This window comes from Scedosporium apiospermum, assembly GCF_000732125.1.
Source record: "Scedosporium apiospermum strain IHEM 14462 chromosome Unknown SEQ_SAPIO_0055, whole genome shotgun sequence".
Lineage (NCBI taxonomy): Eukaryota > Fungi > Ascomycota > Sordariomycetes > Microascales > Microascaceae > Scedosporium > Scedosporium apiospermum.
The window spans coordinates 195,887-221,199 of NW_015971756.1; the positions used below are offsets into that span (position 1 = coordinate 195,887).

The 25,313-nt window shown below is 51.7% G+C and overlaps 5 protein-coding genes across 5 annotated transcripts; 2 read left to right on the forward strand and 3 right to left on the reverse strand.

Annotated features, from left to right (window-relative positions):
- Nucleotides 1–5,127: 5,127 nt before the first annotated feature.
- Nucleotides 5,128–6,269, forward strand: SAPIO_CDS1274 (putative bax inhibitor family protein; the record flags this gene model as incomplete). The annotated part of the gene is made up of 2 exons (XM_016784580.1): nt 5,128–5,696; nt 5,780–6,269. The coding sequence occupies 2 exons, from the start codon at nt 5,128–5,130 to the stop codon at nt 6,267–6,269; spliced, it is 1,059 nt and encodes a 352-aa protein (XP_016645696.1).
- A 432-nt stretch (nt 6,270–6,701) lies between these two features.
- On the reverse strand, nt 6,702–7,298 carry SAPIO_CDS1275 (putative peptide methionine sulfoxide reductase; the record flags this gene model as incomplete). The annotated part of the gene is made up of 2 exons (XM_016784581.1): nt 6,702–7,051; nt 7,103–7,298. 2 exons carry the CDS (start codon nt 7,296–7,298, stop codon nt 6,702–6,704), a joined length of 546 nt encoding a protein of 181 aa, XP_016645697.1.
- A 5,580-nt stretch (nt 7,299–12,878) lies between these two features.
- On the forward strand, nt 12,879–14,774 carry SAPIO_CDS1276 (Uncharacterized protein; the record flags this gene model as incomplete). The annotated part of the gene is made up of 3 exons (XM_016784582.1): nt 12,879–12,932; nt 13,111–14,583; nt 14,661–14,774. 3 exons carry the CDS (start codon nt 12,879–12,881, stop codon nt 14,772–14,774), a joined length of 1,641 nt encoding a protein of 546 aa, XP_016645698.1.
- Nucleotides 14,775–17,427: 2,653 nt separating this feature from the next.
- Nucleotides 17,428–18,435, reverse strand: SAPIO_CDS1277 (Aquaporin-1; the record flags this gene model as incomplete). The annotated part of the gene is made up of 2 exons (XM_016784583.1): nt 17,428–17,991; nt 18,097–18,435. The coding sequence occupies 2 exons, from the start codon at nt 18,433–18,435 to the stop codon at nt 17,428–17,430; spliced, it is 903 nt and encodes a 300-aa protein (XP_016645699.1).
- A 5,376-nt stretch (nt 18,436–23,811) lies between these two features.
- SAPIO_CDS1278 (uncharacterized protein) lies at nt 23,812–24,823 on the reverse strand (the record flags this gene model as incomplete). Its single annotated transcript, XM_016784584.1, has 2 exons — nt 23,812–24,455; nt 24,526–24,823. 2 exons carry the CDS (start codon nt 24,821–24,823, stop codon nt 23,812–23,814), a joined length of 942 nt encoding a protein of 313 aa, XP_016645700.1.
- Nucleotides 24,824–25,313: the final 490 nt, after the last annotated feature.

The following is a 25,313-nucleotide window of genomic DNA, read 5'->3' on the forward strand; positions in this document are numbered from 1 at the left end:
AGTAGTAGCCCCCGAGATCATGGAGAAGAGATGGAATTGACAGAGTGGCAAGCAGGCTCGTGTGCTTACGGTTCCGGGCTCGACTGAGAGTAAGAGGCGAAGTATCGCGACGAATGGTGATTTGTCGGAGGCAGCTGCGGCTCGCGCAGTCAGCTTTGGACAAGCTGGGGGCCAAAAGAGCCCTAAGCTGATTGGCACGGACCAGGACGTCAAGCAGAAGCGCGGAGCCAGTTTGCGTCCGAGGTGGACAAGAGTGTGAGAAAGAGGAAGACGGTACGTCAAGTTTGTGCAGGCCGGTTCAGCGCCGGGAGGAAAAGCAAACAGAACAACGCAGATTGTGGGCCAAGAGAGGTCGTGGGTCGTGGTTATCGACGGTGTCACGGGAGCAGGTGCAAGAAAGCGGGTATACTCAGGCGGTGATCTTCAAGGGCTGAAGCTTCGTAGCATAATCTCTTTTCTCATCGATCTTTGAAAGGGTCTGGTAGTCGAGTAGCTAAACCGTGGTCGTGGAGCCGCGACAGAGAAGGAAGCAAAAGGAAGAGGGAAAAAAAAAATAGAATCAATGAACAATGTTCGTCGTTCGTCGGCAGTGGGGGAATCGCAGAGATCGGAGACGTAAGGGGCCGGGTCGGGTTTGGGCTGCGGTGTTCTCCACGAGGGGCAGTGGTTGAAAGTTGAGATGGTAAAGGGACCCGGGACGTTCGATGAACAAACTGAACTGGAGAGGGTGGCCAGTCAGGACGATCTCGTCTGGTCCAGCCGCGCTCAAAGCTATTTTGGTGGGGTGCCGAACCTGAACGAGATACGCAGATCGAGATCCTGCGCTGTTGCTGTCTCTTGGATGCAACTTCCTGGTGGTGTTGCTGTTGGGTTCAAGTACCTGAGGTACTCCGAGCAAGTGGGGAGGATGTGGTCCGAGCTTGTCGAGATAAAGAGTACTTTTTAGGTACATAGAAGCATGCGTCGATAATGCGGATTATCAAGTCCTAATGTTGTTTATCTCCAGCATTGAGGTCATCTCATCAGTTCCATCACCTAGTCCAGTACCTTCAGGCGGTACTTCTAACTTGGAGTTGAACCTTGCTTGACCTCTGGCATCAACATCAACATGAATGCCCTACGACCTCACAAAGCAAAGAAGTAACCAAGCGAAGCAAGGGACAAAAGCACGCATCAATTATAAGCGCCGGAGCGTTGGATCCATTGATTTCATTGATTCCGCTTGGGACGGCCCAAGACCCTGCAAGGTTCTGTCCCACCAATATTCAAAACGAATATTCCTACCTGCTGTTGTTTCCTACATTTTGAGCTGGAAACGCTCTCGAGCTCTTCTCCCGACACGCTGGCGAAATGGGCTTCGAGCAGTCGGATTGGTAGATTGATAGGGCAAGCTGGCCTTCATTCAGACCGCTTTGTCCTCGCGCCCCTGCCATTTTACTACTGGTCCTGCCTGTTCTCTGCACTGCACTCCATTCGTCCCCAGAGCGTTCGATGTCCACGCAGCACATCGAGCACGCTGCATCCCCAAGACCGGGAGCACCCCTCTCCGCGAACAGGTGCTGGATCCACCAAGGTCCCCTCTGCTCCAACAAGACACAACACGCACGAAGTACAGCACATTGTTACATCCATCAGAAGCGCCACCACGGCATTGGAATGTCGGTGGCGTTGAGATCCAGCACAATGGACAATGGCAGCGCCAAGTGTCAGAAGCCATCCATCTGACTCTTATCTGTCCGCAACGCTAGTGTTCATGCTTTGGTCCTTGACTCTGTGGTTGGCTGGTTGGCCAAAGCTCAAGGCGTTGTTCGGGACCCTTATTCTTCCCATCCATCCAATCCCTACAACAGTTCCAGTACTTGTTTTTCAGTGGATTGTTGAGAGCCTCTTTTTTTTGCCTTCTGAAATAATGCCTGTATTTTGCGTCGTTCAAGGAGGCTTCCCTCACTGTGCCCCCAGCCCTAGGAGATTTGTTTCAGCCCACCCTTGTAACTTTCGAAACATGCCCCAATCGCCGCGGCGAAACCCGAGCATCCTGGGGTCGGGAATCCAACCTTAATAATCATTTGTACGCAGCAGGAGTGTCTCGACTGGTCGGCCCAGGCATGCGAAATCGGCCGAGTGTCGCTCGGCAAAGAAGAGACGGGCACACTGCCACGAGTTCGCTGAGGGACTCTGCTTTAGAGATGTCGAGGGAATCGAAAAACGACGATACTCCAGGGCGTAGGAGTGCTGGCTCCATCGTCAAACGTCGGAAAGGCCCTTCTCATTTTCGGGCGATAGACCAGCGGAAACGGAAGTCCAGTCGAGAGCGCTCAAACCTGTCATTCGAAAGGTAAGACATCATACGGCATCGCTTCAAGAGGAGACCTTCTAGAAACAGGATGTTGCTGCTTAGCTTGGTTGATACACTCGTCCTCTAAACTGGGATCAAATGCAACGTGAACCTTCGAGACGACCTCGGGTCGAAGCTGAACACTTATCTCACCAACTTCCCAATCTGGATCTGGTGGGCATGAGTGTAAGTTGTGATCATCATTGAGGCCCGCCTCCTGCAGATACCCTCAATGTGGACGCCTTTGGACATTTTAGCGTTCGTGTTATTGAATTCTCTTGTTAGCTAGAGGCCTTTTTGACTCCAGGTCTCTTCACACGCGCTTTGACTGCCTGCTCCGTCGATTTTGAAAATGAATAACCCAACGCCGACTCCTTGAATCCAGATACCAACTGGCCCCATCCCAATGCAACAATGAACCAACACAAGAACGCCATCCCATGCTTAACCATGTCCCTACTCTGTAATGCAGACCCATCCCTCGGGGACACAAATAGTCTGCTCCCTTTGTAAAGGCTGCTCTTCGAGCCTGTACTCCGTTTTTAAATACTGCATATTCCATATCCGCAAGCAGCTCCCTCGGGATAATCACAGCAAACAACTCCAGAACCACAATAACACAACAGCGCCGGCCGCTTTTCCGTGACGACACCAAGCGTATGCATAAAGTCCCTCAGGCTCCTTATGATGAGAGATAAGGAGCTTGGCTCGATTTCTTCGATTGTCGTGTCTGGTGTAGAATGAGGCAGGGTAAATGGTGACTGTGATTTCGCTATAGCCCTTGCTCTGGTCTCTGAGAGGGAGAGATAGCCGTTGGTGGTAGGAACCGATAGAGAGGAGACGAGGAGGGCGCTTGCGGCCACTTGAATGGCGAGACTTGTTGATATCCTCATGCTGTCGTTGCGATTGAGCGATCTGGCATGTAAGTGGGTTGGCGGATCCCGATACGGAGCGGCAGCTGAGGACGTCTGAGACCGAATATCTCAGAAACTAAACTGCTAAAGAACGGAATCGTTCAATATTGTATAGGTTCCGCACCCTCTGCTAGTTTTACGATTCGGCTCTCAAGAATTGGAAGTATCGTTTGCACAGCAAACTACGACGAGATGGAAAAAAAAGAGAGAGAGAGAGAGAGAGATCACGAACGCGTAAGTCTGAGGGTGAAAATGAGCTGAAATGCTTTTCTATTGACAACGGCCGAAAGCGAGAGCTTCCCCTTACCTGGGGAGCTCAGCTACTTTATACCACTCTACTCCACGAACTCAGGCTGCCCGGTAGTTTCCCCTCATTCCGGACCCAATGCCGCCCCTCAATCTATTCGATCAGAGTGGTCAGCAATAGACTTTCTCCGGTCAACACGGCGATCTCACAGAGCACTACTGTATGGCAGGGTTCGGAAGGCGGGTCGGGAAAGTTGGTCGCTTCAATGTCTCCATTGCTGCGTCCCAGGATTCTCCGCACCCATAGAGCCTAAATGCAGGCCTGCACCATGTCTGTCCATTGGATGTGGGAAACGCACCCAGGCCCCAATATAAATATATTTGGCGTACCACACTTGATAGGGCCGTATAATATGCGGACGGTCCTTTAATGGTTTCTGTTTTATTGGGAATGAATGACACAGTGTTATTGTTCTCTGCGACCTTCCTCTCGAAGATCTGGCTCGTCGGTGAGACGGTGTCGATCATGCATGGAAGTCAGATGGTTAATTCTTCTGAAAAAACGCTTCATTTTTGTTACCTTTCCTGAGCCGTTCCTTTGATCCCCCAAGGAGCCCATGAATTGATTAAGACCAGAAGGCGCTTGGTCCCCAAAATCCCGATTCCTGCGCAGCAAGTGCGTACACGACCAGCTGTGGATCTCTCTGACTGCTATTCCAGGGAACGAGGTCCTCCCACAAGCGACGACGAACGGCCAGAAATCAATCCCCATCGTCGACTCCTTCCCTAAGTAGGTGCTAGTGCCTCTGACGATGGATAGGATGACCTGACACGGGGTGGAGGGACGGTGTAGGAGTTGCTAGCTCCAAATCATGGCCGGCGCCTTTTGAGAGGTGGATTTCATGGATTGTTGTTCTTTTAAGCGCTGTGGCTCTCGTGCATACTCCCACCCCGAGATGGTTGCACCCGGAGAATCCAACATAAACTTTCCGTTGGCTACTGGTATGTATCTTGAAGAATCCTCGGTATCTACCGAGGTAATATTTGCTTTGCTGGCTCCTGTCAGTTGGGTTTCCCTCTTATTGGACGAATTGTAACAAAGTGTCGCCGTTCGAGTCTTCGATCCACCAATCTGACAAAAGAAGCTCCTCACTCAATCCCGGGAACAGCCGCTGCTGTGAAAGCTAAGCTCTGACTCACGGAGCGGCGGGAGCGCTTATGTGAGCATTGAAACAACGATGACTAGTGACCAGAGACATTGTTCAATAGATCCATGTGCGTAATGAAGACGCCTGATTCCCCAGTGTTTCCACGATGCTCCCGAGAACAAGCGGAGTTAGGTGCGATGCTGTCTCTAACACCGAGTAATACTCCGGATGGCAGCTATTGGCAGCTGTTGACAGCTGTAGTTCACTTCTCTCGGAGCTTCCAGGAGCTTCCACACGTGATTGAGACATTACTAAACATTCTAGCTGCCGAGCATCCCAGGCTTCAAAGACGTCACCAAGATCTTCACGACGTCTTCTTCCGATCCCATAAAACCAACTCACCCCTCTTTTACCCCTTCTTCCTCCACCCCAATCATCAAACAATCGACTTTCCCTCGCAAGCAATATCAAGTCGACTATCGAAATGACTCTCCTCGGCCCTATCCGTCAGGGCACCGCCAACGTGGCGCGGACGCTCCCCCGCCTGACAAAATGCTCCTCCACACTGCCCATCCGGGCCTTCCACAGCACTCCCAAGACCCAGACCTTCTTCACCTCGCGGGCGCCGCGGGCCGCCAGCAACAGCCTTTCCTCGAACCTCGTGATCCGAAGCTCGTTCGCGCGCGCGCGCGATGGCGCGAGGACCTACATGCAGGGTTCGCAGACGACATATCAGCAGCAAGGTCAGGGTAGTGCTCTGCGCAAGCTCTTGATCGGCGGTTCCATCTTTGGTGGCACTCTCCTTGCCATCAATGTCGTCTTCAACCGGGAAACCCGCGAGGGCGCCATGCCTAAGTTTGAGAGGGAATATCTCAACAACACCTTCCTTCACACCGGTCTTGGTGTCGGCATCATCGGCTTGACGGCGCGGCAGATGGTCAATTCTGGTTTTGTCTACAGGATTATGGTTACCAACCCTTGGATTGTCGCCATCGGTGGCCTCGCTCTCAGCTTCGGTACCATGATTGGAACGAGGGCTATTGATCCTGACAAGTGAGTTTATAACCCCTTCAATCTATCATTAGTTTCTTGATGAAATATTTTTTTAAGTGGTGCTAACAGGTATGGAAAAATAGCTACATCCCCAAGTACGCCCTCTGGACCGCTTTCAACGCCACCCAAGCCGCCTTCATCGCCCCCCTCCTCGTCTACGCCCCCGGAGCCCTCATCGCCCGCGCAGGTCTCTACACCGTCGCCATGATGGGTGGTCTTTCCATTGTCGGAGCGACCGCTAAGCAAGACAAGTACCTCTACATCGGCGGTCCCCTCCTCGCCGGCGCCTGCGTCGTAGCCGCCTCTGGTCTCGCTCCCTTGATCATCCCCGCCACCGCCTACCGCGCGCTCGCGTTCTCCGAGAGCATCTGGCTCTACGGTGGTCTCGCTCTCTTCGGCGGTTTCACCCTCTACGACGTGCAGAAGATTATGCATCATGCCAGGCTTGCCCAGCGTGGTATCATCAAGGAGGATCCCGTTAACGAGAGCATCGCACTCGAGCTTGACTTCCTCAACATCTTTGTCCGCATGGTTCAGATCCTCATGATGCAGGGCAACAGGAACAGGAGGTAAATGGGCTGGTGGCGAAGATGATGAGTTCGGAAGAAAACAAGACAAGAAGAAAAAAAAAAGCGAAGAAAAGAACAAGATCCTCTACGACGTCGCGGATGTGGGATTGCGGGCGGATAATAGGGAGGAGCTGTTTAGATTTTTGGTGTTATGGAAGGCGTCTCAAATCCCTCCAGTGTTTTAATATCTCCTCTCCGGCATAGCTACTGCCCCGTCCTCGGAGCATTCTCCTATCAGATAGCGCTCCTTGATAGACCTTTCTTATTGTAAATAAAGAAATCATCAAACACCAAGTATGCTTTCGAGTAGTTCTATTTTCCCGAACAAAAATTAGGTTTGTGATATGCACATTATGTTTGCTATCGTAGACAATTCGTTTCCATCCCAAACTCGTCGCCCATTCCCTGTACTCGCCAGAAACTTCCCCGCCTCACACTACAGCGGCGGGAAGTCCCTCACAAAGTGACTCGGACACTCATACCCTCCGGGGTTCCTATCCAAATACAGCTGATGATACTCCTCGGCATCATACCACCTCCCAGCCTTTACAATCTCCGTCGCAATCTTCCCACCCGTCCACCACTTCTTCCCCACCGCCTCCGTCACCTCCCTCGCGATGGCCTCCTGCTCGGGGCTATTGTAGAAAATGGCGCTGCGATACTGGGTGCCCACGTCTGGGCCTTGGCGGTTCAGTTGCGTGGGGTCGTGCATGCGGTAGAAGAAGAGGAGAAGGTCGCGGTAGGATACGATCTTGGGATCGAAGATAAGCTGGGTTGCTTCGGCGTCTATTTAAACGTTAGCGACGTGCATCAAATGGCTGCATTTGTTCTACTTACGCCCTGTTGCGCCGGAGCACACAATCTTATACGTAGGACTATCAGTCGCGCCGCCGATGTAGCCGACTCGGGTATCAAGCAGGCCCTTGCCGTGGCCGAAGTTCTTCACGTAAAGGTGCTCGACGCCCCAGAAGCAGCCGGCGGCGAGTGTGGCGACCTCGGCGCCTTCCGGGATAACGGCCGGAGTTGCTGCCATGGTACTGGTCGTGAAGGGGCGAAAGATGCGGGCGAAGAGAGAGGTCATCAATTAGGATTTAATTTCGTTTATGAAAGTTCTCTTCTGGTGCTGCGATGGAATTGAGATCAGAGCTTAGTGGGAATCAATCGTTTGAATTGCGATGAGCTAGGTAGGTCTTGTTTAAATGTTTTTTGCGATGCCGGGCCTTTCGGTGATGACGTTCCTGAGGGGCACGATGATGTGCATTGTTGAGTGGGGCATGACAAATCATCAATCCCAGATTAAGCAACTGAGATCTCTCACAGACCCAAGCCTCACAGTTCCAAGCCTCGCCCAAGAATACCAAATGTGAGAATGTCAACATCACTCAGCAGCGAGGGCCCATGTGCTGAGTAGGAAATGTGGCTCATCACTTTCCAACAGCAGAGATGGAATCAGAATTTCCCAAGCCCGCAACTGTAATTCAGCCCGGGTCAATAGAATGTGTCATTCCTGCGACAAATACTTCCAGACTTTCGGCTCTCCTCGTGACAGCTGTCGGTGATCTCAGCCCAGCTTATCAGACAAGTGATCTTCTGGTTCTGTGCTGGGGACGAAACAGCAAGCTTTCCGAGTCTAGAAAGGAAGATATTAGAATGTTCAAACCGCAGTCGGAACAGTCGCAACAATAAATCCTCCTGCAGGTGGAACAAGGATCGTATTCCATTGGGATCGAGGGCTCAAAGCCGAGATCAAATGATCTTATCGAGCGATCGAAGTCACACCGGTACCACGTCTTGGCTTGACTCTCTGTTCCGTCCAGTCAAACGAAGCATGCAGGAGCTTACCTGGGAGATGTTAAGATAAACAATTTCAAATGCCCTGACCCCTGTTGCTGAACGTACATTGGAGGGCTCGAGTCCTTCATAGCGCCAGTAGGAGAAGCCGATACCCCAGATTCACCGTCGACATAGCGTAGGCCTAATTGAGATGGAAAAATATCCCATCAACCAGAGTCTTCGGTGCGTGAGTCCTCTCGGTAATCTTACATATTTTTTGGAAGCGTCACCAAGTGTTGCACCCATTATGGGGAGGAGGCTCCTCTGGCGCCATCGTCGATGCAACTCTACCTTTTCCTCCTGCACGAAGTAAGTACGGAGCAGATTAGATGATTAGAGATTCGCACGCAGAGGTCCCTGGCTCATTCTAGCCGAAGAATACTCGTCTCGCCGATTTCTTTGTTGACTTCCTGTTTCGCTTGGTTGCGTTGCACGCTATCAACATCCGTGGCGTTGATATGGGGTCGTGAAGGAGTGCGAGTCGCCGAACGCCAACATCATTGTGGAGCAAGACGAGGAACGAGAGCCGGCGTGGCGTCAGAATCTGTGCAACTAAGGCTCAGGCGGGAGCTTGGCCGGGCCTATGTTCCGTCGAGAACGCTTGCTGATCCAAGGCTCTGGGTAGACAACAAAATAAAAATTTCCATTCGCCTTTTCAGCTTGGGCAGAGTCCTGCAAAGACATCAGTTGGGTGATGATTGGGATGGAATTTATATGCAGCTTTGGCATGTTGATGCTTAGCATCCAGTCTCCGATGTATCCCAATGAACAATTGCCCCTTCGTACGTAGCTGAGCTGTTTTCGATCTGACGGGGCCCTCCTTCGTCGACATCAGTGGCTCTACAGTTTACACTAGCAATTAGAAAGCGCTGAAATATCTACTCTAAAAGGTTGTTTATTCGCGTCCGTCCGTACCTCCCATTCCAACGGGTCGGGCCAAGATCAGCGGTAATATGCCCATGATTGCCTCGTAAGGTTTGTACCTATTTTAGCTTGCCTGGGGAATGCAAAGCTTTCAAATCTCTAGGGACCGCTTCGCAGGAAAATACCTGTGTAGAGTCAGGATCATTAGCTGGGAGAGTCAAAGATCGAGCACAAGGCCAGTGAAGCCCGATTACCCCTTCTGCTCAAACCCGATCGCCGAGCCCAGGCGACGAAGAGGTGAAGCAGGTCGCTGATGCATCTGGCCAAATGTACACCCGGCGTTTCTGGTGCCGCAATACCCCATCAAGGGCCTTGTTCCATCCCGTCATTGTTAGTAGGGCTCGCTAGAGAATCTGGTTAAAGTCCAGTTGGGTTGCTCGACTGACCAGGTGCTCTGTATCCTATTGCCTCGTGGCCACGTACGAAACAGTGTACGAAATATTGAGAGCCGTTCTTTTCATTCAAGGGAGGGTATCAAGCCGTTTTGGCGAGATTCGCTCTCGATACGTCATGGGCCACCAGAAGCGAAGCACACCCGGCGCGACGGAGGCCGAAGAGCCGCCCCCCTTGAATAGGAATATGAAGTGGTGCTAATCTACTTTTAGCGTATAAAGCGACCAACGCACACCCCTTCCTTTGTTCATTAGCGATGTCACACAACAGGCAGATCACAGATCATAGATCCCACTGGGACCGGAGAGTAGTCGAGAGGGAGGGAGTAATGCGAAGCGTGAATTTGCCAATTCGCACCTCATGATGTTGCTGCTTCTGAGACTTGTTCCATCAATCGATCAGTTCTCTCTGGGGGCACCTGCAATAGTGGTCAGGGCTACTGAAACAAGATCTGACGGAATCCGTCTCCGCTCGCGTGCTACACATTCATCGTATGTAGATGAACAGTAAAGGCGAGACCATAGCATCCCCGAAGGGGACTAACACCAACGACCATGTTCGGTATTCTAGGCCGTATCGCCCTAAACTTGCATACGCTAGGCAAAAACATAACCCTCTTCCGATGAGCCTTGCGTTTTTCGTCCATTCCCCACAGCAGACAAGACGGGCGGAAGTGGCAGGCTAACCAATCCAATCGCCTCGCGTATCACTCCTGTCCAAGAGTTATTTACTAAGAGTTGGTCCATCCAACTGTATGCCCGACGTCGTCCTGGGGTGCGTCGGAATCTCTGCCGGGCCGGACGGCGGTGTTTAAGCTAACACGCACAGTTGCAGTCCAGCGCGGAACAATGTGTTCCATTGACCACCAACCGCACCTGCCATTGATTGATCTCGCCTTCACATGTCGGGATTATCTTTAATTGAGCCACACCTTCCCACACATCTTAGTCAGTAGGGGACGAACTGAAATTGAGGCTATTACAAAGCTTGCATGCGAGGTACTTGCTTCGGAGCCAGGCTGCTGTGGTGGTTAACGCGGTATCATCACTTCGATCCACCAATTCCTTCCTTGCTGACAGTCAACAAAAGGAAACCACCCTGCAGTACGAGGGAGACACTTCCCCCGCAGAGTCAGGTCTAGATACTGAGATACAGAGTGTGGGATTGGTTTAGTGCCGCAATATTGACGCCTTTGCAACCCTTGATTACTGAATCAACCTGCAGATTCTCTGGGGTCAATCAATTGATCTGTCACCGACACCAGTTTATGTCCCTTTTCCCCGCGAGAAAGGCCGAATTTACATAATGGAAGGCGCTTCATCTTGACCCGGAAGACCTCCACGGACGCGACAGATGGCGTATTCCTCCAGGACTCGTCCTTAGTTTGATTCGTTCTTCGCGACTTCTGTACTTTAGCCCCGGCCTGGGTTCTTGCTCACACTAAACCAATCGCATCGAGGTACCTGACCTGGAGCTCGCTGGTTGCGAATCGCACCTCCTCGATGCAGTGTTTATTGGGTCTAGACGGGCAACAACAGAAGTCGGGATCCACTCGGAGCAACCTTGACGAGCTGCAGCTTCGGCGATGTAACTCACCTTAACTCACCTTAACTCACCTTAAAACGTTCAATTGTTGGCTCATGGCGAGCATCTGAAGAAATCCTCCACCTGACCTCTGCCCTGTCTTGCTCAATTGAACCATCAAATGCAATACTCCTGGAACCAAAGAATCGACGGCCGTTCATGCTTTCGAGGAATCCCGTTCCTTGGCTGATATTTCTTGTGTCTCACACCAATGATCGCCTATCAAACCCCAAAACACCATCCTCCGGAGGCTCTTCACCCGCCTTGCCGGGTGCCCAATTGTTTGACCATGCCATTCTTGGCACCGGCCATTGACCCCATTAGGCAATCTCTTCCACAGCAGAATCTGTGCATGGGAGAGAGTCGCACATGGTCCCCCAGTTTCTCACACGGTCCAACACCACCGATGCCAGAGTTAACCTTTCCGGATGGAGGTCCTCCAACCGCTGTTCGGCCACGAACCCTTACCGGGATGGGTAGATTGAGCCTGCAATACGGGTTCAATCGGCCTGGGAATTTTTCATGTCCTTGGTCTTCGGGACTTCCATGCCTGTGAGCATGCATCTTGAGTCTTCAATGCGGCCAGTGCCGTCTTGTGAAAACGGTCAACGTTGCAATCCTAGATGCCAGTTCGATTTAGGACCGCCGCCAGAGCTAATGATGGAGCATGGGATTGGGGAACACTCGCCCGACGCTCCGCTTCCCGTGATGAATGTGGAGGAGCTCAAATCTCGTCTAAGTGGGACCTCCAGGGCGACATCAGGCGTTGCTACTCCATCCTGCGAAGCGTCTAGCCCAGTTATGCCGCAATGGCAATAAGGCCCATCAGCATGGGTGACTTATTGCCAACATAGTCTCTAATACCTTTCACTCCAACTCTCAACTCCCCCAGCTTTGCTCTCCACTTCCACTGCCGTCCGCAACCCGAGCTCCCATCTTGAAACCATCGTGGCCATCGGCGTTAGGATAACACGTCCGCCAGACCTGGGAAACATGACATATGGTCTCGAAGAGCCCCTACTCCCTGCAGAGATCGATCGGCCCGTTGCTGTGAAGGGGGGGTTTAAACAAAACCAGACCCATCACATACGGCCGCCGTCCGTTCTAGTTTAACGGATTAAAGGTGGCAATCCTGTCGGTGCAAACAACCGCTGGGCCGCCGTCCAACTTCCTTGCGGCGGCCGATGAGCGCGGGGTATCTTGCCCTTCACTGTCCGGTCCCTGTCGTCTCAATTGCTCAAACCCAAACTGGAACCCGTTTCGGCGCCAGTTTTTCATTTCTTCCTGGCATCGAAATTTATCCTCACGTTGTCTCGTATTTTGTATTTTTTGACACCCATAGCCGTCCACAGAGGACCATGCCGCTCCCATATTGAAGGACCCGCACTTACACCCTCTTCACCCCCTCTCTTCCACACACACCCTCCCCGACCTTCCTTTGTTACCACCCTTCCCCATGCCACCCCATACTCTCTAGTGCTGCAACACCCCATTCATGGCAAGGGGTTCATCGGAATCAGAGTGATATGCTTCCTGAGCTCATCTTCCTCGCAGGCAAAAAAAGCTTGACGGTTAAGAGCATGAGCTACGGACGCCGTACTTGATAAGATCGCACTTCTCCCCGACTCTTTTCATGTCACATATTGATCATCCAAGCCTTTCTCTTCTTTCTTTTCCCTTCATCCATTTCCATTATACCCCCTTCCCTTCCCTTCCCCTTCCCCCCCTTCTCACTTATAGGACTTGATACACCGGGTTTGGACATTGAGCCTCGAGTCTCTTTTTTTGAACCCGACTTCCCCCAACTTTCCACTCTTCCTCCGTTGCTGCTCGAAATAAGCCCTTTTCGTTTCTGAGCCGAGAGGTATAAGTAGTCACGATGGTTGACAAGCTCGAGAAAGATGACGTCGTCCACGCGGACATCGTCAACGAGGTACGAGCTTGGTTTTCTTTCTCTGGATGGTTACCGGTGACATCACATGGGACGGGAGCTTCCATCAACTCTAAGCAGTTCTGAGCATGCTTTTATGAATGGACTCTTTTCCCCCATCATTTGAAACAATGCCGGAAGCAAAATTGACATTGACTAACGCGGAATTGCCCAACTGTAGAAGGAACATCTCCGAGAGAAGATCATCACTGGTAATGAGGTTTTCAACGAGGCGCTGCTTCTGGAGCCGCCCACACCCTTCAGCAAGAGCATGCTGCTCATCTATGCCTGCTCCATTATTGGCATGTTCTGCTCGACGATGAATGGCTATGACGGCTCCCTCATCAACAACCTTCTCCAGAACCCCGACTTCCGCGATCGGTACCAGGTCGAAAATGACGGTGTTCGTGCCGGTATCTTCGCTGCCATGTACCAGATCGGTGGTGTTGTTGCTCTCCCCTTCGTCGGCCCCGCTATCGACACTTGGGGCCGACGGGTTGGCATGTTTATTGGTGCCTTGACCGTCGTTGTTGGTACCATCGTCCAGGGTGCGGCGCAATACCCCAGCGCTTTCCTCGGCGGTCGTTTCCTCCTCGGTTTCGGAGTTTCCATCGCAGCCGCGGCTGGACCAATGTACGTTATTGAGATCAACCATCCCGCCTATCGCGGTGTCGTCGGTGCCTTCTACAACACGCTTTGGTTCTCCGGTTCCATCATCGCTTCTGGAGCGACCCGTGGCTCTCTGGACGTCTCCTTCCCTTTCTCGTGGCGCCTCATCACCTGGCTCCAGGCCCTCTTCTCGGGTATCATCGTCGTTTTCTCGCTCCTCCTTCCCGAGTCGCCCCGTTGGCTCTACGTCAACAACAAGCAGGAGCAGGCCAAGCAAATGCTCACCAAGTACCATGGTAACGGGAACCCTGAATCTGCTTGGGTAAAACTCCAGATGCGTGAGTACGACGAAGCTCTTGACCTCGACGGTTCCGACAAGCGCTGGTGGGATTACCGTGCGCTCTTCCGCTCGCGCGCCGCCGTCTACCGCCTCATGTGCAACGTCACTATTTCCATCTTTGGTCAGTGGGCCGGCAACGCGGTGCTTTCGTACTTCCTTTCGTCGGTCCTCGATACCGCCGGCTACACGGGTGTGTTTGAGCAGGCCAACATTACGCTCATCAACTCTTGCCAGCAGTTCCTCTGCGCCATCGTCGGTGCCACGCTCGTCGACAGGATCGGCCGTCGTCCCCTCCTCCTCTTCTCGTTCGCTGGCTGCAGCGTCATCTGGCTCGGCATGACGGTCGCTTCGGCCATGTTTGCGAAGTCCCAGGATGGCTTCGACGAAGACGGCGAACCCAAGTACACCAACGAGGCCGCCTCGAAGGCCGCCCTCGCCATGGTCTTCATCTTCGGATCCGTCTTTTCGTTCGGCATCACGCCCCTCCAGGCTCTTTACCCCGTCGAGGTCCTCTCTTTCGAGATGCGCGCAAAGGGTATGGCGTTCTCGTCGCTCGCCGTCAACGCGGCCGGTCTGCTCAACCAGTTCGCCTGGCCAGTTTCGATGGCCAAAATTGACTGGAAGACGTACATCATCTTTACCATCTGGGACGCCATCCAGGTGATTGTGGTCTACTTCTTCATCCCCGAGACCAAGGGTCGCACTGTAAGTTTAGTCTTTTTGTGTTTAAGAATTGGGAATCTCCCTCCAATGGCAAGGCAGTTAACTAACTCTGCTCACAGCTCGAACAACTGGACGAAATCTTCGACGCCAAGAACCCTGTCAAGATGTCGACGAGGAAGAAGAAGGTTGCTGTCGACGATGAGGGCCATATTGTTGATGTTCGCGACGCCTAATTAGTTGTTTACGCAACCAGCCTTTCGTCATGCTCAGGCCCGCGAAGATTCTCTAGCAGCCATTGTCTCTGTTTCCTCCGTTCTCCTTGTTCCTTGAAAGCATTTTGGTTGTGTAACCTGTACCTGCCCATTCGCAAAAAGGATAGAGTAAGAGAGCAGGAAGCAGCATGACGACACTGGGAACTTTTTTTTTTTGGTGTTCTAGTACTAGGGCAAATCTTGTGGATTAACTGTCAGAAGCCCCAGAAACCAAACATTTTTTTTTAATACTTGTGTTATTTATATTTCGAATTCATTCACCTTTGTTACGTGGGGAGGCTTTGAATGGTGCATCATCTACATTTACCAAAATCAACGCCACTGCGCATTGCCATTGAGAATTTTTCTCCTTTTCCCTGTTGTTAAGTGCTGTCATGCGCTGATGCTCCTATGCTTCGTACTCACTTCGTACTCGCTTCGAAGCTACTGTGACGAAATGGGACGAGGTGAGCTTCGTGAGCGCTCAGAGGAGCAAAGGTCTCTCCAGCAAAAGCAATGAACAGAGGGAAATTACGCGTCTGGATGTCCCGCTTCGCTGGATATGTGTGGCGTTAAGCTTTCCATCTATGATCTCTTGCTCGCTGAACACGGAAGGGGGTGGAGGGAGTCGCACACCCGTTAACTGGCGGGATTGAAGGTGCAGCGGAATCCTTTCAGAAGCAAGGAGCATCTTCCGTGCCTTCTTGATGACCCGCAGGAGGAGGAGAAGTGGATTCGCCAGTCGTGGATTCGCCGACTGGCGAAGATGGAGTTTGACGTGCGGGGGCAGCTACACAAGTGTGTCCCTCAGTTGTGAGGGGGGAGTCTTACGAAGTAGCGAGGGGAATGAGGTCAGCTTGGAGGGGAGATTGTACGACATGACACGGCAGAGAGGGGGGCAGGAGGCTGCAGGTCTCAGAGCCAAGAGCAGCTGAAATATCGTGGGTCTTTCTTAGTGCGCCTCACTAAAAATATCCATCTCGCTTTTTTTTCTTTTCTTTCTTTTTCGTCCGAGAGGCGGCTCCACTAGATGTCAGAAAAAGTGTGTGGGTGCCACTGTGGTCCCATCACACCGGGAAGAGACGGGAAAAAAAAAAATCTGATTCGGTATGTCGTATTCCGGTACGACGGCACGCGATCTCGGTAGCTGAAGGATCTCAAGCTTATATGCGTGTCTGGAGGGTGTGGGATAGGATGGGGCTTTCGGATGGGGGACTTTGAAAGATGGGTGGAGATGTGGAGCGAGATCTTAGATCTGTCAAGTTTGGGGCTTGTCAGGCCAGTTTGGTGTGGGAAATTGGGGTGGTGGTTCATTTCGCGATGCAGGCGTGGCGTGAGGGAGGAGGGGGGACGAGAGGCTGTAGTGGATTTTTCTCTCTTCTAGCCAGGCGAGAAAATGTTTCGGAGGGTTGGACCAGGCTGGTCTTTGCTTTCCTTGTGCTGTTTTCGTCGTATTTTCGGTAGTTGGCTCTCGCTTCATTTCCGAGAGGATTCACTTACCCGGTGAACGGGCTGGTTTAGTCTTGGCCTCTGAGAGACGAAGTCGTCGTTTCTACGAAGCGATTATCACGATGGGTTCCTGGTCTTGGGAAACCCCAGGTTATTGAGAGACCTTGACTCTGGATCTGGATCGGATCTCACAGGTCTTATAGTTTACAAAAATTCGAACATCAGATGGGGAAGAAGAGGCCACGATGACGACAATGGCACGTTTTTCTAAAAGACGTGCATGAAAAGCCTTCGATCCATCTGCATCTCTGCTTCCATCCTTCTCTAGGCCCGCTGCCAGTTGCCCTTTCCCACTTAAATACATCGTAGCCTTCGCCAACGACATCATGTGGACGCTGTTCTATGCCAGCTGGCTCTCTTTGCACGACACTCATATGATCTCGCTGTAAAAGCAACCGAGCCAAGGCGCGAGGTCGTTTAGGGCCAAGCAATTCGATGTACGGAGTACGCAGGATAAAGAAGCCAAGAAAATCGCAAGCCTCGACTAGAATCGTGGTGTAAGACAAAGTCGAGTCTCGCCTCCCAAGCCTGACTCACGATGCATCCCCGCCCCCCAAGATGCAAGCGGTTACGAGGACATCCATCTTGCATAGGAAAAAAATTAAAAACCTATATTATTATATTACGAGTATTTAACAATGCAAGCCACTTGCAGTCTAGTATGATTTGTCTCCCAAGAAAAAGAAAAAGAAAAAGAAGAAAAAACTTTTTGCCATTGGCGCCCCTTTTCTTCCCGCTCCTGGTCCCCTCTTCCTGCATCAATTGATCGCCTTCGCCGTCTTAGCCCGCCTAGTCCAGGTCCAGAGCTCTTGACAGCGGGTCTGACCGTCTGTGTGTGTGGCAGAAGCCAGAAGGGAGGGACCCGCAACAGGTCAGTTCTTTCCGCTGACACCGCCTCTTCCAAGGGTGTGGAACGCCGGATGCAGGCAGGGCTCCCTTCATGCACACATGCACGCTTTGCAGGACGACAGGTCGTCTGGTCAGGTCGTAATTTCATCTCGTCTTTCTTAGCGGCACCCGGTTCCAATAACCAAAAGAAGTAAACAACGAGAACACCACGAATTTCCATCGTGTGTGTGTGTCTCACCCCCCTTCCCCTTTTTCTTTTTCGCAATTTTTCTTTTTATTACACGAGGTGCTTGTCATTAGGATGTGCGTGGCCATTTTGATTGTCAGGACCAACGCGGTACGTGCCGAGTCCATCCTCGTCCTGTCCCACATTGCAAGTGCTGTAATTGAGGACCTGAAGGAGCTTGAACACGGCAAAGGCCAACAGCGCGCCCAAGAGCGGTCCAACCCAGTAAATCCAGTGATAACCATGGAACCCCGCGATAACGGCAGGGCCGAAAGACCTCGCGGGGTTGACCGACGTGCCCGTAAGCGACACGCCCACCATGTGGCACATGAAGATGGCGATGCCGATGCCCAGCGGCGCGATGAAGGTGGCGCGGTGCTTCTCGACAGCCAGCATGTACACGACGAAGACGAGGTTGGCCGTCAGGAAGACTTCGATAAAGAGGCCCTGGACGACTTTCACGTCGGTGCCGAGGGTGTTGCGCACGAGGAGGGGGCCGGGGAGGAGGCCGTCGACGACTGCTGCTGCTGCTATGCCGGCGACGATTTGGGCGATGAAGACGATTACGCCTCGGATGGGCTTGACGGCGCCGACGAGGACGAGGCCTAGAGTAATCTGGTGGTGGTGTGGGTCTCTGCGTGAGTATATAAAGACGTGGAAAAAGACCAACACACGTAGTCGTTGTATAAAAAGAATTCGAAGAAGAAAAAGAACACTTACAGCAGGGTTAAACATGCCACCAGACACGCGGTAAAACGCCCACACATTAGCAGCAATGGCACCGCCAAAAGCCGAAGAAATGAACAGCAGCGTAGCCGCATCGAGAGGGGCGCCGTGGCGGGTGAGGAGAACGGCCTGCGTCGCGGCGAAGGAGAGGAAGAGGAACATGAAGGTGCCGCAGAACTCGGCGATGGCGGCCACGACCTCGTTTCTCAACGGGTGCGACATGCCAAAGGTTTTGGTGCGCTCGACGGGATCAAGCGTCATCCCCGCGCCGACCTCGCCAGGGCCCGCGGCGGCCGTGGACGGTCCTGGGGGGTAGGAGCCGTTCGAGGACATCTTATGGTCTGTAAGGTTCTTCGAACGGGTCGAGTTTGAGGAGTTGGTGAGGAAAATGGGGAGGTGGAAAGGACTGACGGGAAGAGAAGATAGAAGAAGAGAAGAAGACAATGTCTCGAGAATCAGCTTGATGAGGATGGAGGTCTTAATAGTATATATACTCGCGATGTCATATCCTTTTATCTTTTCCCCTTAGATTGGGTCTGGGTCATGCAATTGCTCTTCGGAAAGGTTCCTGGGCGAGGCACACACACCCCCCCTTCACACAGACTGATTGAAGAAGAGAGAGTCCGTTCCATGGTAGCCCATTGGAGCTTATTCCCACACCCTCAAGGACCACGCTATCATCGGTCCATCTACGTACGAAGCATGCAGCTCCTCCCAAGGGCCGGCGCCATGGGATAGCTCTCTTTCTCTGGCGCGTCTGGTCTGGTTAATTTCCAAAGGGTATGCACCTACCTTGGCCTTGCATCTTCGATATCCACCCGAAAACAGCCACTGACTTATGGGCTTCCCTCCCCCCTTGCTCGTACGTAGCCAGGGTAGTTGATACTTTCGACCATTTCCCCACCTTTGCAGCTCTCTCCCAAATATTGCAAATACGGCCGAAAGAGCGCACTAAACAAAAAGAGTGGAACAAAAAAGAACAATAAAAATAAGAGCGGTTGTGTAATGGTTGATTCATTACCCCGAGAACTCTTCCCTCAAGATGCGGTCTGTGGCGCCATCAAAGTTGGCCCAGCGGAACTTCGAGCGGACCCGGCATGGCTAAGCCAAACTCGAACTTTGAGTTTAAGTCGGCCGACGCGGGACCGGCTGGAAGAAGCTGAGGAAGCGAGCAACTAAGATACAAACGGATAACGAACAACAAGCCATCGGCGTAGCTTAGGTCTTACCATTGACCCTCTGGTGGCGTTAGAATATCTGATGGTGCGCGGGACCCTTAGCGCGGGCTTACACTGCGAGGCTTGCTTGGTGACCCCAAAAGGGTTGCATCGCGGTCCAGTCTAAAACTATGTGTGGTCATCCCTGGTCCAATTGTGGCAATCAGTGCAATCTTGAAGGAATTCAGGAATTCTTCAGGTGAATTGCAAGTCCGAAATACCAGGTCCTGCTTATTTTGTGTGTTGTTTGACTTGAAGACAGGTAACGAGTAGAAGAAGGGCGGAGAATAGGAAAAACAAAATACAGGATAGACGAAACAAAGAGCGAAAACCACAAGACCACGAGGAAATTGCAAGATCCAGATCATGTTGGTGCGTAGCCTGCTTCGTACCACCAACCCTCGGCTCATCCTCCCCAGCCCGGGCCTCGTCAATGGCGCTACGTGGACCCGGCGATGTGTGAAATACGAAATAAACTCGGATTCCATCCCTTTGGAGGATCCGGACCTTCATTTTACAAAACATACAGTGTTGCCGCCTCACACGTGCAGCCTGCTCCGCTCCTCTGCTGACGGTAGATTCAGCTTTCGATGCTAGTATGCATCTCATCAGAGATTTGATGAGATCTCTTTCGAACCGAGGAATTAGATCGAAGATTTTAGGCCTTCCACGCCGTCGGATGCAGGGTGGAAGAGTGCAGAAATTTCGCTTCTGATCGGGACTCCTGGTGTACGGGGTGTAGTTGTAGCAAATTGCAGTCCGTCAGTCCGTAAAGTACGGGGTGGTCAATGATACCAAAGGAGTTGGTGTCCTTTGCCTACGCCGATACGTTGCTCTGTCCGAGGAAAGAGCAGTTCCAACCCAAGTGTACGAAGTAGGCTCGAGGCCAATAGTCTTGAAAAATCCACGGCACTCCGGGTAAGTGAGATGCAAAAGGCCAATGGAGACGGGTGGGCAAGAATCAATGAGGGCGGAGATAGCACGAGACCAATACTCATAAAACGGCTCGGACCAAGAGACTGAGACCCGTTGATACCAAAGGGTCCTCAAGCGCATCCTTTTGAACCGTCCGGGTGGGTGATTCAGCTCATAAACACATGTTTCCACTTGTACTGCAACTGTGTCTGGCAAATACTTCGTGATCTGATCGGTGACACATTGCGGGGGAGCCAGGCGATTGCCGAGAGATCTCGATCGGAGGTCAAGGGTGGAAGCCAATTGAGTAACCATTCGGAGCAGAATATCGACCTGCCGATAGTAGGGGTGGGTTGCATTGCAGGCCGAAGGATCGAGGTGTGCAGGTCCGGTCCCCTCAGATTTGGGCCGGGGCAAAATAGCCAAAATAGCAAAATACGAAGACCCTCAAGGCCAAGCAGCTAAAGGACGGGCTGCCATTGGGACTATTGGATCTAAATTCTCCATGCCCTGAGCCAAGTCGGAGCCATGGACCGAGAAGCGAGAGGCCATGCTTCTCCGAGAGAGTAGAAACGCGCACGAGGGCTGAGAGTCGAGAGCCGGATCCGAATCCCAAGCTAGCAAAGGGCCCGACCATTTGAAAAGTGGCCGGTGCAAAGGTCCGGGGCTGCGCGAAAGCCGATCCGGCGAGCAGATGCTCGAGACACAGTCGCAGACAAGCAAGCTAGCGTGGTTGAGGTGCGCCGAGACGATGGTTACCATGGACCGGAAGACGTCACTTGCCAAGCAAAGCAGCATCCGGCTCGACTTTAAATGGAGTCGTGAGAACATGACTGGCTCGGCCAGGCACTAGACAGAAATTTGAACCAAGATTCAAGCTGATCCTGCCTCAGCTGGGGAGTTGGTGGTGGTTCTCGTATTCCCCAGCTTCCCGCAATGAATGCAACACAAAATCTCGAGCTCGACATTCAAGGTTTCGATTTCTGTCAGCCTCCTTGCCTCGGCCTCCCCGAATTGGTGGATAAGGAGATGGGGCCATGAGCCTAAAAGCCAGTGTGAGAGTCACCAAGAGCCACTGAAGGGAGATTGACCCAATTGATCTGTTTTGAGGAGGGTTACGGCAAGAGGAAGCTTTCCATTACCGTCGACTTATTCCGCGGCGTGAGCTGATGTGATTTGATGTCCAGCAGTGCTCGTTGCATGATTCTGAGTCAATTTACGCAGCACAGTGAGGGAAGTCATGTTGAGCAGTAGCCCTTCTTGCAAACCTCAAATGTGAGGCATGAATTTACAAATTCAGCGGAGCGGGAAGCTGGACCCACACACCAAGACAACAATGAATCTTCTTGTGTCTCTTCCACAACATGTGAGATTTACACCCACACGTACCTCTTGCAAGCCATGAGCGAAGCCGTGTTCTCGACTCATCCATCCACAAGAGGAGATTGTGGCTTGGTAATTACACATCTCACTTCTGGAAAATAGCGACTTGTGGCCTTTAATTTCTTCCTTGTGACTTAGGATTGTACTTGACAATTTTTGGAAACTGCTCACGAGCCTCGATTCCCCTTAAGGCCGCCAGAGCAATTATCACGTGATGATATTGACAACTCCTCTCTTTAGTCCTAGCCCTCAATATGTTCAGCGCGAAAGGATTCAAGCCTGATCTACCATAGATCATGCCCTCTATGGAGGAGCTTAGCTTCCTTGGCAAGATGGTCTCACATATGGGCGCCAGCCAATTACTCGGTCACGAGCGAAGGGACATATGGCAAGACAGTCTAGTCTCTTTCTCTTTATTTTGATATCTTGTCCCAACGCGGACAGTAGCTTGGTGGTTCTGCGACGAATGCTCTATCGCCCTTCTCTCTCTTCGCCCTGTTCCATTTCTCTCCTTCAGTATCTTCGAACCGGCCCATCCAAAACCACACTGAGTATATGTTACTTGGATGAGCCACCCCCGAGACCCGGCCAAGGTAACTTTACATTAAAGGCCTTTCCCAACTAGTTCAATGAACGTATCCGGCTTTGGGTCGACCAGCTCTCCAGCCCTCTCTCCATCCTTGAATAGAAGGAAGGTTGGCATGGCTAGAATCCCAAGTTCGTCGCTGAGCTCTGGGAGCTGGTCGACGTCAACTTTAGCGAAAAAGATATCTTTGTACTTTTCGTTGTTTGAGATCCTAGATAATTGGAACGGACGGTAAGCCTTAATACTGGGCACGTTCCAGGGGTATATCGTGAAGTATGAAGTGCTCGTCGCATCCGCGGTCACGGCGGGGAACAATACTCACTCCTCCACGAATGGAGCAATGGCTTTGCAAGGACCACACCATTTTGCGTAAAAGTCAAGGAGGACACACTTCTTCTCCTTAATGGCAGCTTTAACGCCCTCGGCACTATTTATCGTGGTACTTTGTTAGAGCGCTCCTATGAATGACTCGGAGATAGTCGCCTTGATGCGCAGAAATTTGAACTCGTTTCCGGTGCGGCTGCCCACAAACGAGTGGGGGTTACGTACGTTTCTAAGTGGTGGATTGCCATTCTTTCTTTCTTCTCCTTGGGATATTTAAATAGAATTCGAGCTAAGGGGGTCCTCTCCAGTCTTCTGGGCTGTCAGTTTACGTGAGGGTCGATAGGCGACGATAGACGATGGTACGGGAAACAAGGCTGATGTTCGTAGGGGGGAGGGAGCAATGCGCCTGGGGATAATTGGAGTACGTATATGGTGTTGATAAAAGGCCACATAGCGGCAATATGTCCTTCTTGTTGAAGGGGCGGCTGAAATGGGATCAAGGGATGTGTCCGTGTCCACTGGCATCCATGGCATATGCGCGACCCGAATAACACAACTTACGAAGTACGCGCGCATAACGTTCGATAAGTCCCTTCAATACCGAAATATGTCTTTTGCATAGCTTTCGGGATCATGCGGTTAGGCAGGGCTTTGAGAGATAAACCTTTCGGTGATCTACACATATTATGCACATATCGGAAGTTCCTTGAGAAAAGGACCGATTGAATATATGATATCAGTTTGAATGGAATGTCGGATATCTGGAGTGACCTACCTTAGACAAATGAAATCGAAGCCTCAAGTAACACAGCTGTGCGTGCATGAAGTGGGCGCTTCGAAGCTCTTGCTTCCTCGGCGTTCATGACATACTCCTGCGAGTGACCGGCTTTTCGGATCTACAAAGTTTGTGTTCATCCCTTTGGTGAATAGAGGGTAGCTCGGAGCCCCTTGCAGGGGATCCGCGACCCGTCGCAAGCGACCGAGTTGCTCCGTAGGGTTCACTCCTCGTTCAATATTCTGGCCGTAGACCATCCGAAAAAGAGCTTCAATCTTGGGAGTGGAATAATGAGTATAGCACTGTGAGAGAGTCGCAGCACAGCAACGCATGACAAGTACTTCCAAGACGAAACTGGCTCCCTTGTAGGGCTTCATTCCATTAGTTGTCTTAGCGATTCTTCTATTTTTTCCAGGCAGAACAACGATCCTCGAACCTCCCGCAACGATGTCTTTTGTCTCGTATTCACACCTCCATACTGAGTAGCGCTGCGTCCCAGACCGGGGTCATCAAAATGCCTTCCCGCCAGCAACGCTATATCCGTCTCCAGGCAAGACGAATGCTCCCGGTGGATACTCCATCGGGAACTTGCTCGAAAATTTCTTCACGCCCCCGTCCTCTTCCAGCCACCTCAAAATGCTATCAAAGTCCCTACACTTTTTCGCCACGCTGAAGTCTGGAAACGGTCGCGTCTTTGGATCGCTGTATTTCTCGTCATAGATCCAGTTATGGGTTATAATCCCGACGTCTGGGTTGCACATTAGACTCTGCAGGAGGATGTGGATGCAATGAGTCTTGTGGCTTATGTGGAGCTCGTTCCGTGGCGCGTTGTGATAGTAATAATCGTAAAAGAGCTCCTTCCGAAGCTCGTTCAGGCAATGAATCTGGTGGAAGACCTCGACCTGGGCTATGTAGGCGTCGTTCCCAAAGCCCCACGACGAAGGGGCTTTGACTGAGTGGGAAGGGTCTTTCCCTGATTTGACGATGTCTGATGAGGAAACCGTGATAATCTGTAAGTCCTCGGCGGAGATGCGATCCCAAGCTGCGTCAACTTCTGGTGAAGGTGCCATCCGCCACAGAGACGTATTATCGCGGAGTGCGCCATTAATTATTTTGATTGAAGGTTTGAGGTCGATCAAGTCGAGGAGAAGAGCTACACCGTTCGGTACTCAGACCTAGCTTTGTAAATGGGAAGGGAGAGACGAAATTAGTCAGTCACGCACAGTAAGACGATGTCTTCTTCAAGTCCAAGTTTAACTCATGATGTAAATATCGGCTCTTCGCGTCGGTCTCATGGCTGTTTTGGATGTTCTGGAGGTTCACCATAGAATATGCGAATAGGATGACGTTTGCGACTAGAAACAACGCGAGGATAGCAATGGAAATTCCAGGACGATGCTGAGCAATGTGGAGACATCTTCTCGCACTCGAGCCCCGTTTACCGGAATCACTATCACTTTTGGCATCTTGTGTGGTGTCGTCTTGAATAGGCCTGTAGCCGTTAGGTTTGGATGAAAACATTGCGGTTATCTGTTGGTGACTGGAGCAGTGTATAGTTGGCGTTGGGAAGAACGATATTGTGAGATATCTAGAAGAACATTCGACATCGGACTTTTTCCTCTTGGAATCATGGCACCAACTCTAATCCAGCTGGCCATATTCCAGAGCACACCGCTATTTGAATTGACCCTTGCATAGCGGCAAGGTTGGTCGCGGCAGGGTGATATAGGACCCAACATTCACCAATGTGACTTAGGCCGGCATCGCGGACCAAGCACAAAAAGCAAGGGCTAGTAGCTAATAGTCTGTAACAGGCGAAGCACAACCTAGTAGAACGTAGAGACAGAATGGGATTCGTGTCCCTAAGATCCTGGCTTACTTGACCAGGGCGACCAAGTATATAAGATGCCATATACCCCCAGAGTTCGTCTCCTTTGTCTATAGGCCATATCCATACCAACCACTTGAAAGCTCAAGCATCTGGCAATTACCCCCTGACATTGATATTATT